The 19046-nt window shown below is 51.9% G+C and overlaps 1 protein-coding gene across 1 annotated transcript in view; it reads left to right on the top strand.

Moving 5' to 3' along the window:
• The first annotated feature begins 311 nt into the window (after positions 1–311).
• kirrel3l (kirre like nephrin family adhesion molecule 3, like) overlaps positions 312–19046 on the top strand; it is a 42884-nt gene continuing 24149 nt past the window's right edge. The window contains exon 1 of the mRNA XM_064323390.1: positions 312–1123. Within this exon, the coding sequence (XP_064179460.1) occupies positions 1084–1123 (40 nt within the window). The 5' untranslated portion in view covers positions 312–1083. The remainder of the gene's footprint in view (positions 1124–19046) is intronic.

Below are 19046 nucleotides of genomic sequence, written 5' to 3' on the forward strand. Positions count from 1 at the left end.
TGAGGCTATCGACTCCACTATACTGACATGTTACACTGGTTCAAGACTGTAAACAAGGATGCACTCGTAATGTATTATTATACAGTATTTTATTATGTTCCATCTTCCACAATAAAAATAACAACATAAAATCATAAGCATAACGAACACTCATGTAGGCTATATTAGCCTAAACACCGCGGTACCCTAATATTCTCATTTATATTTTGACCAACAGTCGTCCCGCGGGGGCGGTGACCAACGGAAACCTCTGCTGAATGTGCTCGTGGATTAAGCCACCTCCCCTTTTTAGTTTCTGACATGTCTACAGCCAAAGCATCCACAGCAGATGATTGTCAGTGAGGATTAACTCCCGAGTAGTCCGTTACTAGAGCGAGAGCGAAGGGGAGAAAGAGGGAGTGTATGTTCCTAGGAGAGATAGAGGGGGAGACAGAGAGAGAGAAAGAGAGAGCGAGAGAGAGAGAGAGAGAGAGACCGCACCGCACCGCAAGGTTCAACTTCGGAGAGATTTTCAGAGAAACAGCGCAACTGAGGCGGAGGGAGGCAAAGCTGTTCAGCACCACGCTTTATGTCCGAAGGAACAGGTTGGACTGTTGCGAGGAAAACCTACAGAAAAAAACACAACATCGAAATTCCCGTGCCATTCTATCTAATCTGGCGGGTTTGAGGATTTCTGTGAACGCAGAAATATACATTGACGCGCGGGTATTGAGATGTTTTTATTTTTACATTTTTAAAGAGGACAGAGACAAAATATAATATCAAAATCCACATACTGACTACGGAATACAACGAACGAGGAAGACAAATCTGGAAAAGTTGTTGCCTTCTGCCATCACGGAGGACATTGTCACCAATTCATTACGAGACTTTAACTGCCGCTACTGTCCTATGCTGTTTATAGGAACAAAAACTATATAATTTCGAGTACTGTCCGTTTATCTTACACCAGGGGTAACTGTAAAGCGCCGTGCCGTGCAGTAACTAACCAGCTACTTTCACACCAGTCGCATTGAAAGAGCGAGTCCGTCTAACGTACTTTCGCGGTGGACGGCGCCAACGGGACCGCAGGAGCCGAAGAAAATGATTGCGCTTTATGTTTTCCTTTGCCTTATGGAATCAGGTAAGAAAATCTGTTTTAATAAACATTTCATGTTTTTAGAATGCGAAGTTATTGATGTTTTTAAAAAGCCACGCGATGCCTGGCTTCCACTTGCTACAAGGCGCGCTGCGTCAAACCAATTGCGACGTGTTGGTGAGATACCGTTCTACGGGGTAGGTGCTTTCAATCTCAGGTGCTCTTCGGAAACACGACCGAGTATCTTGTGCTTACAGACGGCTGTTGGTCAAAAGTTAAGGCGCGCAGAGGCGTCCAGAAGGATATATAAGAGCGTTTATATGCTGAGTGTCACTGCGCCAAAAATGACGGAAAAGAGAAAGGATCTGAGGAAGGTAGCAAATGTTAAATGTTGTTAACGATAGAACGGGAGTTTGTCACCATGCGCTTTTTAAGTAACATTTAATGAGGTTTACTTCGTGTTTCGGTATTACGCACGATTATTTTTTTATCCAGTTTACTTATTTTTGTTGTTGTTGTTGTTGTTATTATTATTATTATTATTGGCTCCAGCAGTGCTAGCTGACATCTGGACAATTGCATGTAATGCGTTGGTGCTCTTAATATGTTTAACTCTTGAAGTGGCAAGGTGCGCGTGTCCGAATGGGCACAAGAGCATTCGCACATCAGCGCTGGGTGTGTAATAAGTGTGAGATATTGCATTTGCAGGTTGCCTATAACCGCAACTGTGCCACAGCACTTTAGCTGTACTTGGTATTTTGTGCGTGCTTCAGCTACATGGCAAATTATAGCCTGCATTAGCCTATTTCTTCCAGTTGCATATATCGTTAATGGTATATTATTACTATCGGACTGTATCAGACCGCATGAATGAATATCGAGGTAGGGTTTTTTATAATTTAAAAAATCCCCCCCCGGATCAGCTATGGGCTTTTAGCCTGACCGCATGTGTCGCGGTTCACAGAACAGTTGCTTGTAAAATGTGGGGAAATGCTCCGCTCTGTCTGCCGATTCGAGTGGCACGAGATAATCTGGAAAACAGTTGCTCGCGAAGCAGTTCCGAGATGCACTACGGCATCTCTCCACCCCAATGCTCCGCTGCCTCCACGCTCCACATCACCGCCCCCCTTCCCGCCCCCCCCGCACACACACACACAGACACACCAGCACCCCGCACTGTGTTATATATTCAACATTGTTCAATCAAGAAGAGGAGATGTAGCTGGTTGAACTATCGCACTAGGAAAAAGGTGTGAATACAAATCCCAGCAACTGTCATCATGTACCGAAAAGATAAGACCCGTGCCGCAGGCTCCAAATCGCTAGAATTTTGTGAAGTTTCTAAAAAGGCTGGTACTCGTCCCACGTTAACGATTAAACTAACACGTCCAAAATCCAGAAATAAAATCGGTGGCACGTCAGTACCTGAGATAGTATCGAGGTATGTGAGAGGAGAAAGCGATGAGCGGGATAACGTGTATAATACTATGCCCCAGTTACTTCACTAATTCGCTATCCCCATTAACTCCCTATAGTGTAGTCCCACCAGAGATCAAAGAGGTGTGTGTGTGTGTGTGTGTGGGGGTGGGGGTGGGGGTGGGGGTGGGGGTGGTGGGGGGGATCTTTGTATTTTAAGTGCATTCAGAGCCCTGGGGTTAAATGTAAAATGCACTTAGACTGCAGCCTTAAAAGTAGTCTGCTCTCTAGAAATATCGTAGTTTCACGGTCATTGCGGCCATGGACATGCTTTTGCAGCGTGAGTTAAATCGACTGAGTAGATGATCGCATGAAATAAATATAAATGGTTTTCCGGGTTACACGGAATCCCAACAGCGGCGGTGTTATGTTTTGTGTTTGTTTTGGTGGACGCGAATCCACACAGTTGCCCAAGCTGCGGATATAATTGTATTCTGAGTTCTCGGGAAGCGTAGACTGTCCAGCCCGTGTAGAAAAAAAGTATCCGAAATATCTTGCCGAGTTGCCTATACCCGTTTTTATTTATTAATTTACTGTAGCCTGCTTGATCACTTGCAGGCTTCTCTTGATAACTTGGCATGTTTGCCATATAAATTAAGACTGTTTGCTGAAGTCGGATTTCTTGGGAGCTTCTATTGTGTGTTTGTGTGTGTATCACTGGTAACTTCCAAGCTTACCAATAGCCTACTCGCGAGACTGCTGCAGTACAAGGTCGGTTTCTGTGCAACACTGTTCAGGGAAGGGGGGGAGCTTTGTGGTTAGGAATGGTATTTGGAATAGAATAGCTTTTTGCGCAAAAAATAGTTCACGTTTTACACAACTATTGCGTGTATATGGGTACAATATACTGGCGGTATAAACTGATATTTTTTGCAGACTTCTGCGTGAAGTTTTTTTTTTCCAGAATCGGCTTTTACAGTCCGTGAACTCTGGGCCTTGTGAGACCAAACACACACACACACACACACACACACACGGGGGCCTACATATATATTCTATTTATCGCAACAGGAAAGACCAAAGCAAATTGGAATCAGTGGAAGCCTTTGCAACAGTGACCCAAATCCGTTTATATTCTCTTCTATCTGGTGTAAAGAACACAGCGCTGCGCACTGTGCGTGCTCGTCATAAACCCGTATTCACGCGCTCTTGTGCTTTCCACCCCCTTTTAACGGAAATGTCGTTTGGTTTATTATTAACGGCGCTTTAAATCCGCTGTACAAGAAGGCTTCAAATCCCCGGACCCTTCAGACTCAAAATCGCTTCCTCGGCTTCTTCCAATTAACATTGAGCAACCAGGAGTAAAGCAAAGCGCTTTCGGTCAACGCTTCAGTAAATGAATTAAAGGCAAATGTTTATTGGCTGTTAAGCTGTGTTTTTTTCTCATTCGCTGATAAATGAGAACAGGGTATTGACACGTAGAGAGGCCGTAATTAAATTTAAATGTTAAATCAGAATACACAACGCCGTCACAGCGACATTCACACTCCAAGGAGAAGAAAAAAGAGGAAATGTTAATGAAATGCCTGCTGGAACTAAATTGGAAATGCAGTTAAAGAAAAAAAGCCAAGGCGACAATTCTCTGAGGGAAATGACACGTCCTCCTATTGGGACTGTTTGCGAACACAGCGGAAAGCAAATTTCCGTCAGCAAACTTTTTCTACTCCTCTCTCGCTCTCTCTCTCTCTCTCTCTCTCTCTTCCTTTGCTTGTTGTTTGTGTATCGCAGGCTTCAGCTCCATCCTGTCTGTCAATTTTTTTAGCAAGGATATCCTGGTTTTTCACTCGGGTCACCAAAACTAACCCTGTCCTCTAAAGCCACATTTGCATAGATGATTTATTAATTGACCGCAGAACGTGGAGAACTATAAGCTAGCCATTACTGTGAATAAGAGTGAGGTAGCCTAATATGTGGCGATTCAGTGGGCGTTCTGCCAGAGAGAATGAGTTATGTGGGGGGTGGGGGGCGAGGGGTTTTGGGTGAGTAGCACAATCATTCTTTGAGAGACTGATAGCATCTGGTTTTGGAGAGATTGTGAAAGGAAACGATAGCTCCCAGACTTATCCAGATGGCACCGCAACTTATTTACCTGGAGTGTACTGGAAGTGCTCTTCCCCCTGACCAATGAGAACTCGGGCTGGAAGCCCGTTCGGCAACTGACAGTAATGGCCCAGGCAGGCGGGCTGTGACTGACTGACTGACTGACTGACTGACTGACTGACTGACTGGCTGGCTGACTGACTGACTGACTGACTGACTGACTGACTGACTGAACTGACGCATGGAGGAGACGAGAGCGACTGACATGCAACAACAACACATGGAGGCAGGCAGCAAAGACAGAAGAGACAGACGACAGGACAGACAGACAGACAGACAGACAGACAGGCAGGCAGGCAGGCAGACAGACAGACAGACAGACAGACAGACAGACAGACAGACAGACAGACAGACAGACAGGCAGGCAGGCAGGCAGGCAAAAAGACAGACAGACAGACAGACAGACAGGCAGACAGACCCACGGACCAGTGCGTTCGCGCGTGGGCGCGTATCCATATTTATTCTCCCCTCCGCAGTCTCCATCCATAATTTCCTTTTCTGTGAATGTCCCCGAGGTTCCCAGCAGACTGCGATTGCACCCACATAAAAATTCCGAGTAATCTTCAATGGGCTCTTTCTGGAACCTTTAGCTTTGGGTAGCCGAGTCGCGCAGGGACAGGTTCAAAGGCTCCGCGCCAGGATCACACGCTTTCTTCCGCTGTCGTGTTTTGCCACTGGAGTCGGTGTCACCGCAAGCTAAGTAACTCCCCAAAACCATTAGCACAGGGGTCTCAAACTCAGCGCCGTGGAGGGCCGTGTGCACGCTGGTCTTTATTCCAGCCTCAGATCTTGATTATGTACTTAGTTCGATTATTTGCTGAATTAGGGGATGCAGGTTTGCACATAATGGTGACCCGACGTCTATGGTGACCCGCTCTGTCTAAATAAAAACTTGCTTATATTCTGTGCTTCAGTGCAGTTACATGCATATGGCTGAGTGAGCAATTGGACTCATTTAAGGCAGCATCAATTGGCTGGATTGAAAGCCTGCATACACACAGCCCTCCATGGCAACGGAGTTTGAGAGCACTCCATTACCGGCTTCCCGTCTTTCCCCTTCCCAACCCCCCTCAGCTCGCAGCGCTGGGCGTTCGGCTGACCACCGGTGCCCGTGTGACGGACAGGGCGCCTTCCTCCACCGCCCCTCCTCTTCAGCGCTGACAGCCCCCCTGCTGGCAGTCCCCGGTACTGCGCTTTCTCCGTCGCTGGAAACGTGTAGCGGGTTCGAGCCGCAGCCAGGCTTGGAGCCTTGGAGATATTAAACTGCGCTTGGGGCCTGAGGGGCCACGCGGAGGGGGCCACGGCTCCGGTTAATTTTAGGCAGCATACATATTTCATGAGCACATGCCTTTTATTACCCTGAGCAGTCGTATCGGGGGGGCGAGCGGCAGCACTCAATAACGGCTAGCCTTGATGATCAGCTTCACGCATGGTAGATCATACCCCCCCCCCACTCCTCCTTCCTTAACCCCCCCCCCCCCACCACTAAAACCTGGGAAAAGCTGGCACAAGTATGGATGAGAACCGTGCGCTGATCCAGGGATGATCCAGGAGCCGGTGACACTTCATCATGCGTGCGGTCCCACAGACCCAGCAGCACCTGGGGGGGGGGGGGGCCTCGTGCATTATTCACCAGGCCGGCACTTACGCCACAGATACGGAACGCCAGCCCGCTTTGATTCCGGCACTCCGGATCCCGAACGCAGCTCATTCGCACCCCTCTCAGCAGACGCGGTCTTCTCTCTCGGGGGAGGGTGAGAATGGCGAGCTCGGGAAGGACCGGGCGAGGCGGGAAAGGGGGGGGGGGGCGTCGGGTTCGACCCGGGACCGTCCGCGGCGGTGAAAATGCGCTCTTTCATCTTTCATGGAGCTGAAAAGGCTCTCAGGCTTCGCAGGCCCGCTCAGGGTGTCAAGGCGTCCGCTCGCGGTTCTCTCTGTGGCTACGCCTGACCGCTAGAACCCAGCTAGGTTGGCAAAAACTTTTTTTTTTTTTTTTTGCTTTGTTTTTTAATAACCCGTCCCTCGACTGGACAGTTAACCTCTTTTTTTTAACGGGCTTGGCCCTCCGCCTTTTTTCCCGCGTTCTGATTGGTCCACCTCCAAAGTTTCCGGAAGGAGTCCGCGATCAGTCGGAGAGAAGCGCTGGGAAGGGATCTGATAACAATGGGGCGCTCTGTGCTCCCCCAAGACGGACCGAGCACACTCACATTGTCTTATTACGCCCCCCCCCTTTCTTAAACCAAGAAACAATGACCCCCCAGGGGCTTCCGCGTTTGTCTGTGACCCACTTGGCCGTCAAAAACTTTGCTTTTCTGCTTCGCAGTCTGACAATACAGGAGGGGACAAGACAAAAAAGACAAAAGGGTTAAATTTGTTTCTAATCAGCTTTGCCATTCGGGTAAACAGAGATAAAGAACTTGGCTCTGTGTCTTTGGCCTTTTTATTATTTTTATCAGCGGTTATGGACCTGGGTGGATGTTTTTTGGGGGTTTACGGCAAAGTAAATACGGAAGGCACACTGTGGTATCCTGCGTGGCAGGACTACTTGGCTGCTTCCACCATTCTTCTTTTTCTTCTTCTTTTTTTTATCTCTCCCTTGGCTTCATCCCTATCTTGCCGCCAACTCACCTCCAATCTTCCTGGGGGGATGAGTTTCGGAGGGGTGCGCCAGACAAGATAGCGGGACAATGGAGAATTGTGTTTCGCCTCGGCCGCCAGTGGATTGTGCGGTTTTATCCAGTCGATTTTAACACAGTCAGTGTTTACGCTTTTGGGTCCCCCCCCCCCCCCCGCCTGCCCCTATCCCCCCAAAATGTGAAGGCGCAGTTAATTCTGGAGAAACAATCCGCACAAATCCTCAGGGAAGATCTGCTTTTAAAGCCACAACTGCTTATTTTTAGACAAACTGAATTGTTTTTATTTTATTTATTTTATTTTTATTGCTCTCCCAAACCAAATGTAAAATGTCACATCCACTGAGGGAGATGGATGACAATTTGACCGGACCGTGACTTCAAAAACCAAGTGCAATGAAAAACCACACGACTGTGATACACCCGTGCTTTTCTTTTCTGTTTTCCAATCAAATCTTGTCCCTCCCAAGACAGGGGTTTCATATCCAAAGCCAGGACAGTGAAGCCAACTGTAAACAGAAATGCATCTTCTGCGCTGGGGCTGTATCACTGTCCCTCTCGCCTGCCTCCTCATCTTAGACTAAAGGTGGTCCTGTGATGTCATGAGAACTGTTGGGCGGGGTGGGTGGGGGGGGGGGTGAAAGGAAAAAGAACAGAGAGGTTGATGCGGTTCCCGCCGCCCACATCGCCATGGTGCGTGTCAGGGTCACTGTAGTTAAAAGCGATGATAACCATGGCGATGCTTTTCTTAAGTGCTGAACGGCGGATCTGCCATTTTCTGCATGGAGTGCAGTCGAGCAGTGGAGCGAAATGTCACTCACGGACGCAGTACCGATATCCTGTCAACTGCACATGTATAAATTATATAAACATAAATTATATATGCGGTGTATACGGCATACATTGAGGTCTGTGTGTGTATGTGTGTGAGAGAGAGAGGGAGACAGAGAGAGAGAGAGAGTGAGAGTGTGTGTGTGTGTTGTTTGTACATGAAGCTCTACTTTTAGTGTGTATTTGCACCGTCTTGAGTGCATGTGTGTGTGTGTGGGTGGGTGTGTTGTTTGTATGCGAAACTCTATTTGTATGCATTTGCACTGTCTTTGTGTGCGTTTGTGTGTGTTGTTTGTATGTGAAGCTTTACGTTTTGTGTACATTTGTCTTGAGTCTGGAGTGCTGGCTTGTGTCTTGAGTGCTGTCTTGAGTGCCTGTGTGTGTGTGTTGTTTGCATGTGAAGCTCTACGTTTTGTATGTATTTGCACAGTCTTGAGTGCATGTGTGTGTGTGTGTGTGTGTGTGTGTGTGTGTACGTGTGTGTGTGTGTGTGTGTGTGTGTGTGTGTGTGTATGTGTGTACGTGTGTGTGTGTGTGTGTGTGTGTATGTGTGTGTGTTGGTGTGTACGTGTGTGCGTGCGTGTGTGTGTGTGTATATGAATCAGCAGAGCCGAGCCCGGCCCGGGGAGGCAGTTGACGGAGCTCTGCCTGCCAGCTCGGGGTCGAGGGCGTGTGTGTGTGTGTGTGTGTGTGTGTGTGTGTGTGTGTGTGCCAGCTCGGGGTCGAGGGCGTGTGATGCGGGGCGGGCTGATGAGTCGAGACGAAGGCTCTCTGTCTTCGCGGCCGCGTGCCCTTTACCCAGTGATTAGTCAAAGCAGAGCTGTCTAATTAATGATGCTCCATCTCGCTGGACATGTCACGCACTTACTCAACAAGAGAGGGACGCCAGAGTCAAACGCTCGCTTGGCTGCTCTTAAAGGGCCAGCGCTCGCGCGCGGGTGGGGGAGCCCAAACGTTTCTCCTCCGCCGCCGCCGGCCAAAAAAGGCCCCCTCTATATTTTCGAACGCGGGACCACCTCCCCGTTACTCCAGACTGGCGGGGGAACGCGGGCGCAAATATTTTGATTGTGACTCCGGCGCTAGGCGTAGCGCGGAGCTCCGCGCCAGGGTAAGCGATACCGCGGCCGGGCGGGGCGCCGCGGAGAATGGCGGCTCTGTTTTTGTTTCTCTAGACAGGCCGGAGGGTGGGGGGGGGTGGGGGGGTTCGGACACGGAGGGAGCGTCGCAGGGTTTGCGTTTTCCGTGGGAGTTCGCGGCCCTCCTTTGAAATGCACCCCGGGGGACGCGGGAGAGAGGAGCGGACCGTTTTGCCGCGGAGAGAGAGGGGTGTCAGTCAAACTGCATCGATCCGGCTTTTAACTACAATTCCTTGGGTGTCCAAACACGGCCATTTTATTGAGCCGCTCTGAGGTGCGGGGCCGAGGGGCGCACAGGGGGCAGCGGCTTTGAGACGTGTCAGAAAATGAGAGAAGACAGAGAGCGAAAGGAGAGGTCCCGAAAACCCTCCTGCCAAAATGGCACAGCTATGCAGCGTGACGGAGTGGCGTATTACTGCGTGTGTGTGTGTGAGTGTGTGTGTGTGTGTGTGTGTGTGTGTGTGTGTGTGTGGGTGTGTGTGTGTGTGTGGAGGAGGTGTGTGTGTGTGTGTGTGTGTGTGTGAGCACAGTGTGTGTGTGTGTGTGAGAGAGAGACTGTGTGTGTGTGTGTGTGTGTGTGTGTGTGTGTGTGTGTGTGTGTGTGAGTGAGTGTGTGTGTGAGTGTGTGAGTGAGTGTGTGTGTGTGTGTGTGAGTGTGTGTGTGTCTGAGGTGTGTGTGTGTGCGTGAGTGTGAGCACAGTGTGTGTGTGTGTGTGTGAGAGAGAGACTGTGTGTGTGTGTGTGAGCACAGTGTGTCTGTGTGTGCGTGCGTGTGTGTGTGTGTGTGTCAGTGTGTGTGTGTGAGCACAGTGTGTCTGTGTGTGCGTGCGTGTGTGTGTGTGTGTGTCAGTGTGTGTGTGTGAGCACAGTGTGTGTGTGTATGTGTGAGTGTGAGTGTGTGTATGTGAAAGAGTCAGATGGGGAGAGAGACTGAGAAAGAGAGAGAGAGAGAGACAGAGGGAGGAGAAAGAGATATAGAGTATGTGTGTGTGTGTGTGAGACAGAGAGAGAAAGAGACAGAGAGGTAGAGAGTGTGTGTGTTTGTTAGAAAGAGACTGAGAGGTGGAGCGTGTGTGTGTGTGTGTCCAGGGGGTGGAGGGTGGGGTCAAGGAGATTGACTTTCAGGGGTTTAGCAGTAAAGGTAATGGATATCCTTGTACTGGTGTGGGAGAAACTCCCTGTTTCTGGCTGTTTTGCCACGGGTGAGACAATGAGAAGGGAGGAGGAAGGGAAGGGGTATCAGAAAAATGTCCGAAATGAAAAACGTCTGAATAGGGGGTCAGTTTCTGAGCCCCCGGGGTGGTGATGAAGGGGCTCCTCTTGGAACAGATGTATTTGGATGTGTAGGTGTTGGGAAGGGGGCGTGAGCTTGCTGATGTGTTTTTGGGGTGGAGGTGGAGTTGGAGGAGGGCGTAGGACAGAGGGGAGGGGTGCACGTCCAGACCCCAGTTCAGAATCTTTTCGCACATCAGGTGATGATGTCACGCTGTTCTGCCATTAGAGGAATGTTGGCGGGAAGGAAAGGGGCGGAGCTGACCAGGGAGGGGGACGGGCCTATTAGGACCACACCACGCTCGTCCTGTCATCCTGCCGGTGTGTGTGTGTTTCTATGTGTGCGTGTGTGTGTGTGTGTGTGTGTGTGGTGCGTGTGTGTGTGTGTGTGTGTGGTGTGTGTGGGTGTGGTGGTGGGGTGCGGTGTGTGTGTGTTATGTGTCGTGGTGTGCGTGTGTGTTGTGTGTGGTGTGCGTGTGTGTGTGATTGTGTGTGTGTGTGTGTGCGTGTGTGTTGTGTGTTGTGTTTGGGTGTGTGTGTGTGTGCGTGTGTATTGTGTGTGGTTGTGTGTGTTGGGGGTGGTGGTTGTGTATCGTGGTTCCGGGACATGGTCTTTTCAATCCTGGGGGGTCTTTCTTCTTGTTGTTTGTCTGCTTCACCTTCGCGGTTGCGCAAAATGAGCCGGGGAATGGCGAAGACGACGAAGGCGAAAGAATCCACTTTCCACAAAAAAAACAAAACAAAACAAAAAACAAAGAAAGAGAAAAAGAGAGTTTGGAAACCGCAGGGCAGCTTCCTGGCTGGAGGCGGAGACGCGCGCGGGGCTACCCAGGGGGCCGAGCGCCAGGGGGACAGGAAGACAAACGGCCGGAGCGCCGGTGGCCCGGGCGCCGGGAGGAAGGCGCGGGGGTCTTCCTCCCCGCGGGTCAGGGCAGCGCGCAGACACAGACGGATGGGGGCAGCGGATAATGGCGGTACGAGAGAGAGAGAGGGAGAGGAGAGAATGCTGAGGGCACCAGTGCGCATCCATCACGCGCCGTCCGCGCGGAAGACGTCTGCACTCCATTGTTCTCCCTAATTTGTTTTTTCAGGACTCCAGAAAAAAGGAGGAGACAGTTGAGAGAGGCAGGGCCATTTATTTGGGGGCTAATTGCACAGAAGGACGGGATAATTAGACGTATAGATAAACAGACAGAGGGCAGAGATACGCAGGGAGATAGATATAGACGCGTAGATCGGGACTGACACCGGGGCCTCTGCGGTTTGGCACCTGGGACTGCCGTGGCGGGGGGGGGGGGTTAGAGGTGGGCGCACCCCAAAGAATAACGAATAAGGGGGTGAAACTGCGGCCAGTAAAAGAGCTTGAGTAACCAGAGCCCCCCACCGCCCCATCTGAGGAGCGACTACTCACTGAGCTTGGGCCCTCCAATATTCATAAAGCATCTTAAACAGTTTTCATAAAGAGTGGGAGCCTGCCTGTATTAAAACACAGTCCATTAGGTGAGGGACAGCTCTCATAAAGCCTCTTGGAGTAGGACTGCTGATCTCGGACCGGGTTTCCTCCCACGCGCGTCATCACTGTCTCCATTAGAGCTGAAAGACGGAGACTGATCTGGGATCAGCGGTCCTGCCCACGATACGCTGTGGGAACACACGTGGCCTCGGGCCTGCAGTGATGTCACGCCGGCGAACGCACGTGGGTCAGCACAGTGCTGTGGGTGTGGGAACGGGAGTGGCCAAAGTCCGAAGGGGCAAACCCTAACCCCCCACCACCCCCCCACCCTCCCATTTTTTTTTTTTGTGTGTGTGTGTGTTGGTGTCGTTGTGTGTGTGTGTGTGTGTGCTGTGCGCGTGCGTGTGTGTGTGTGTGTGTGTGTGTGTGTGTGTGTGTGTGTGTGTGTGCTGGTGTGCTGGTGTGTGTGTGTGTGTGTGCTGGTGTGTGTTACGGGTCCTCCACTGGTCAGAGGGAAGATGAATGGGGTCTTAATGGAGCCACTCCATCACAGGGTGCTTACAGAGCAGGCCAAAGCCTTTGAGCAATCAGGCAGACTCCAGAGCCTGGTCTGCTGGAGCTGGCCTGGGGGGGGGGGGGGGGGGGGAGCAGGGCTCGAGCCCTTTCTGCTGGAGCTGGCCTGGGGTGGGGGGGGGGGGGGCTCCGAGCCCTTTCTGCTGGAGCTGGCCTGGGGGGGGGGGGGGGGGGGAGGGGGCTCCAGAGCCCTTTCTGCTGGAGCTGGCCTGAGGGGGGGGGGAAGCGGGGGGGATTCAGGGATATGCACCATGCAGGATTAGTCATTCAGGCACTGCAGACCTCTGGCTAACTTGTATTGACCGGGCCTCTGTAACAGAACTGCCCGAAGGCAGGACGTGTGAGCTGCAGCCCGAGAGTGGCCAGATTGTCTGGGCCTTTCTTCAGAGGCCACCAGAAGTCAGCCTTTTGTCTCCCCCCCACCCAAAAAAAAAATAATACAAATCGTGACAAAAGCAAGTCTTTTTTTTCTCTTTAAATTGACAGGCCAGGGTAGGTGAAATGTGATTCCACCCCCTCCCCTCTGACAGAAAGGTATCAGGGGGTGGGGGGGAAGTCAAGCAGAAAGTTTTTTTTCTCTTCCTTTCTTGGAAAGCACAGTGCAGCTGGGCCGTGATGGTGTGGGGAGGACTGTCCCGGTGGAGCCCGTCCCCGGGGCCCAGCTCCCAAACACCGTGGCTCAGCCATGACTTTCCCCTTCAGCCCTGATCAAAAGCGCCATGTTTTACACCCCTACGGGGTGGGGGGGGGGGGGCTGCCTGTCTGCCACCAAGCAGGCATGGGACCAAAGGAAGGATGCAGCACTGGATTATGATTTTCTCCTCCAAGGAGACCTTCTCTCTGATCCTGGGCAGTGTGCTAACAAGCGATAGCCTTTTTGAATACCAAAAAACCCACTATGTGTGTGTCTGTGTCTGTGTGTGTTTCTGAGTGCATATACATGTACACACACACACACACGTACACATACAGGTACATATATATTTGTGTGTTGTATATGTGTGTGTGTATCTGCATGTGCACGCGTGAGAGTTTTTTTTCAGACCAATAAACCACTGGCTTTGGAAGCCTACTGAGGCAATGATCACTTGTTTCAAGTCGAGGTTTTGCGATGTCACAGCCGTCTATAACACGTCTATAACACGTCTATAACACGTCTATAACACATGAATTACCGGGCGCGGTGATTATTGCCGAGGGCTGCGTGTGTGTGTGCGATAGGAGTCCCTGTGTGCTGCTGGAGCCATGTCATCGGGGGTGGCGTGAGCGTGTGCAAAATTCACTCACGCACAGTCAAGCTTTAAAAAAACAAAAAAAACAATCCCTGGCGTGGAATTAGCAGCTGGCCGATCGGGCCGGAGACGTGCAGTCACAGGTGCGTCCGCCTTCTTTCTCATTCGTCGTTCGCCGATAGATTTCGTCTCACGTAGTAGCGCCGTGCTATCTGGAGTCCGTGCCAGTCACAGGGGCTAAGTGTGAAAACGATTCCCTGTTGCTCACTGCCGTACCGTAATACAATCTGTCCAGTATCAAATAATCCCCCCCCCCCTTTTTTCTTTGAGCCTTATCGCTCAGTGGCTTTCCTCTGGGGGAGGAGTGGAGCTCCACCTTGTTAAAAGCGAAGGGAGGAAGAGAGAGATAACCAGAGGGAAGGGGGGGATGACGAATGGCTCTCGGAGGGCCGCTTGGAGAGGGCTGTTTGCAGTTCTCACCGCCCGTATGTGAAGGCTCTGCAAACAGACTGCGGAACGGAGAGAGAGAGAGAGAGAGAGAGAGAGGAGGAGAGGAGAGGAGAAAGAGAGAGGGAGAGAGAGAGAGAAAAAGAGTGTGTTGGAGGGCCGGGGTAAGAGGGAGGGGGTGGGGGGGGTTTGGGGGGGTCTGGGTTGGTGAGCCTAGCCATGTAAGCACTAACAGCTCCAATCCCATCCCAGTGCACTTTTCAAAACATGCCCTCAACAAGCTCTCCCTGCGCTTAATTAAAATCCAATAAGGTTCGTGCCCGTTGTCCATTGTCCCCGCTCCGTATTTACCCAGTCCAGAGGCTCCATTCTCTGCTTAATCTTGCGAGAAGCTTAGTGTCAGCAGGTCAAGGAATGGCTTTGGACCAAACCGAGCGGAGGAGGACGAGGAGGAGGAGGAGGAGGAGGAGAGGGCAAAGGGGGAGAGGGGGGTGTTTTTTTTCTCCCTCTCAATATTTTCTCCTCTGCTTGATTCCTCCTGTTTTTTTTTTTTCCCCTCTCCTCCTCTTTTCTTCTCTCGCTTCTAATCCGCCCGCCTGATTGTTCTAAGCTGCTTTCAGCCAGCCCTTGGGACGGGGGGGCTTGGAGCCCGTTTTAATTAAGATTTAAGAGAAGCGTCCCTCAAGATTGAGCAGTGTAAGACGAAGGCTATCTTCCGCAGACTGGAGTCGGGGAAAGCGAATGAGTAGAGGAGGGCCGGGACAGATTGCGCAGGGGCGATGGGTTGGGGTGGGGGGAGGGGAGATGGGGTGAAGTGACCGCATAGCGAAATAAAACGGACACAGCCCGAGGAGCACTCTGTGACTGGTGGGCTTCGGGGTTGGCGAGATAAATGGGATTTTTTTATTTTTCGGTAATTGGCGCCCGACCTGTACGGATTGATGTCACTTCCTGTACGGATTGATGTCACTTCCTGTACGGATTGATCTCGCTTCCTGCGATTCGTACCGCTCATCCTGCGAAGGCGACGTTGCGTCAGCCGTTCACCGCCGGGGGGGGGGGGTTATCTCCACGCTCAGTCTCGCGATTGATAATCCCGGCGGAAGGTTTTTAATAGGGCGCAGTGCGTCCCACGTTTGTCTGAAGCCGCGCAGGAAAATGGCGCCCTCAAAAAAAACAGTTAGCTCGCAACTTTTGGCCTGCAGATCTGGACCCGTGCGAGCCGATTGGCTGACGGACCGCGCCGTAGCTGCGGCAGCCTCGTCGATCGGTAAATTCAGTCGCATCGCGCTGCGATGTAGGCGACCGGCAGCCATTATGGGTCCTGCCCCTCTCAATGGCCATAAGATGGACAGTCGGGATGGACCTCCCATTGAACAGTCACTCGGGGTGTGTGTGTGTGTGTGTGTGTGAGTGTGTGTGTGTGAGCATGACTGAGTGCACACGAACGGTTGCATTTACATCTGCGCCCCCAACCCCCCCCACCCCCCAAAAGAAGAACACACTCCAGAACAGTCCCACAGTGCAGTGTTTAAGTTCATGGAGCCACAAGCCCGGTTCAGGCAGGCGGGGCGTTAAGAGAGCGTTGGGGTCACGGGGCCGACCCAGCGCATTCTGGCGGGGGTGCGGCCCGCCTCACAGCCGCCATATGTCCAGGGTGCGGGAGTCAATGGGCCCGCCCCGCCCCGCCCCCCCCCCCAGGGGGACAATGCCCCATTCAGGGCCGGGTTGAAGTCTGAGGAAATCTCTGATTCCACGCCACCATCCGCCAAAAGAAACGTGGCACCAGCCGGCATCTGGGGCGAGGGGGCAGACACCCGCTAAACCCCTACCCCCCACCCACCCCCCAGTAAAAACGCGGGATCCCAGAGACCTACCCAAGGAAGGGCCTTCCCCTATTTACCCCGCCCACCCACCGTCAGCCCCCTAAACCCCCGCCACCCACCCGTGCTGACCGCCGTTGGATGAGCCAAAGTTTTTGGGAGACCCCCGGAGAATTTGGCTCTTCCTCTCCGTGGAGGGTGCGTGTGCTGATGCCTGGGGGGGGGGGACGTGCCGAGCAGCGGCACACTGAAGCAGGAAACTGCTCCTTTCAGCCCCGCCGCGAGCTGCTATGGGAGGTGCATCAGGTTTTATTTATTTTAGGCCGGACCGCAACAGCGGGGCCAGCCCTACAACCGCGAATGCCTGTGACTGACTGAGTGAGTGATGAAGTTACACCATTGGTCGGCCAAGTTATGAAGTCACGCCATTGGTCGGCCGAGTTACGTGTGCTAGGTCCAGCCGTATACTGGGTTTTAACCTGGCCTTGTGTGTGCGCTTTACTGGGCCTGAGGGACCGCCCCAGACGTTAAGTGACGTTCTGGGTGCCGCCGCCCCGCCGCGCAGCCGAGCCGCGGCTAACGTGTGAGGCTGTTTAAAGACCCACCGCACACCCCCCCGCTGTTAAGAAAAGTGCAGGGCAGTCACTGGGGGACGGGGACATATATATATTTATGTTCTTTTACCGCGGCAATTAATATTGGGGGAAAAAAGGTCAGACTCGACTGGGGATGTAGCACTACATCACGGCTACGGTGGGGGGAGCGCGTTTCGTCCGTCGGGCGCTGCGTCCCATCATGCACGGCGGCGCCGCGTCGGTCTCGGCGGCGCTGCGTCCCATCATGCACGGCGGCGCTGCGTCCCATCATGCACGGCGGCGCCGCGTCCCATCATGCACGGCGGCGCCGCGTCCCATCATGCATGGCGGCGCTGCGTCCCATCATGCACGGCGGCGCGCTGTAAGTGAGTGACGGCCGTCCCAGGTGAGCTGGCTCTGCGCCGAATCTCGGGGAAAGGGGAGTGTGCGGTATCGGCCTGCCGGAGCCGGGGGGGGGGCGAGGGGGGCGAGGGCGCTGGGCCCGTCACGTGACCCGCGGTTCGGAAGCAGTAAACGCCAGGCCTCCAGATGAATTGCTTTCATTGCACTATGAACAAAGCTGGCTGACTCATGACTTTGTGTGTGAGATTGAGTATGAACTGAATAAACAATAACGCAGGACAGAATTTACCTCTCGCACACACACACACACACTCACACACTCTCTCACACACACACACACACACACACACACACTCTCTCTCACACACACACACACTGACACTACACTCTACACACACTCACACACTCACACACACACACGCAAACACACACACACCCACACGCAGACATGTACACACACACATACACTACCACACGCACATGCACACACAGACATGTACACACACACGCACTCACTCACACACAAACACACACAACACTCCACCCCAGCCCCCCAGAAGAGAAAACAGGGTTGAACAAACACTTTTGTAGCTTCTTCAACATCCCCTTTCTTTTTTTTAAATTCGGGCCAATCTTTATTCTCTCTTTTCATTACTACAGTCTTCCCAACCCCCCCACCCCCGCCCCACACCCCCGCCCACTCCACGCATTCAGAGCGCTTGCTTAATAATTAATTGATTAATTAGTTCCCTCATTAATCATTTATTCATTAATCACGGCCTGATTTTTCTAGAGGAAGCAGCCCAATCCGAAGAAAAACCCTGACTTTACATTTCAGTCTAATTACGTTCCTTCGCTAATCAACGCTAAAGAAATGGAGTTTCAGGAAATTAGTTTTCTTCCTCGCACACAAAGCAGGATGTATTGAGGTCGGCAGGTAACTTTTTTTCTTTTTTCTTCCCCCCTTCTGTTTTTTTTTCTCCTTTCTTTCTTTTTTTTCTGGAAGCTCTTAGTCATCAGTAATTTTAAAGAGTGTTTCAAGTCAGGGCTAATCTGATGAACAGGATAAAGTTTGCCTTTAATTAAAACTTTTTTTTAAATTCTTTTTTTTAACGCGGGCACTCCTGGAAGGGGACAGAAGTTTTTCGGCGGAAACAGCCCTGGACAGTGATTAATAGGCGCCGGTTTGGGGGCCATTTGTAGGGGCAGTCAGGTCTCGTTTGCTGAGGAGTTCCCTATTGTTTCTCCCTGATCCGCGTCTCCCTGGGGGAGGCCGGGCGGTAATTTGTTTAATCGCAGGGAGTTGCGGTGGGGGGGGCATCTGACTGTCAGGTGGGCGGAAAACAGGTCTGAGATCTGCGCTGATTAATGAACAGTAGCGGCGTACGAGACGCGGGACTGAAAGGGGGAATTCCGGTGTTCATTTCCCTTTGAAAACCTACCTCCCCTCCCCGCCCCCACCCCCCGCGCCACCACTGCTCAGCCTCTGCAAAGAACGCAGTCAGATGTAAAACAAAAATGTATCAAATTAGAGAGAGCTTCGGCGGAACTGAAGCCAATTCCGCATTAACCTCTGAGCTTTAAAAAGCGCACGCATTAAGCTCTGCTAACGAGGCGCTCGTTGCGCCCGTCCCGCACCCGTCCCGCTTTACTTCTGCGGAAAACATCAATAGCGCCGGCGCCGCCGCGTTTTGCCGCCGCGAACGGCCTCCCTTCTAAACGCTTCCACCGCCACGCGCCGCCGTCGAAGGGCCCCCCCGTTTCCTCCATAATGACATGCATACATTTACAACATTACTACCCTCATTAAAAAATAATAATAATAAAGTAAAAAAAAAAAAAAAAAGAAAAAAGTATTAATTATGAAACGCGCTGCTTCCTATCGAGCTGAGCCACAGGGGCCTCCACTGGGCTCAATTAGGGAGTGTAGGCCGCAAATCCCCAGACTAAATTAATTGAGGCCCCAGGGTATTGGACCCAGAGTCCCTGTGGCACAGTCTAAGTGGAGAATTCCTTTGTTTTCATTCCCTTCCCCTTTGAGAGAAATAGAGGGA

This window comes from Anguilla rostrata, chromosome 1, assembly GCF_018555375.3.
Source record: "Anguilla rostrata isolate EN2019 chromosome 1, ASM1855537v3, whole genome shotgun sequence".
Taxonomy (NCBI): Eukaryota; Metazoa; Chordata; class Actinopteri; order Anguilliformes; family Anguillidae; genus Anguilla; species Anguilla rostrata.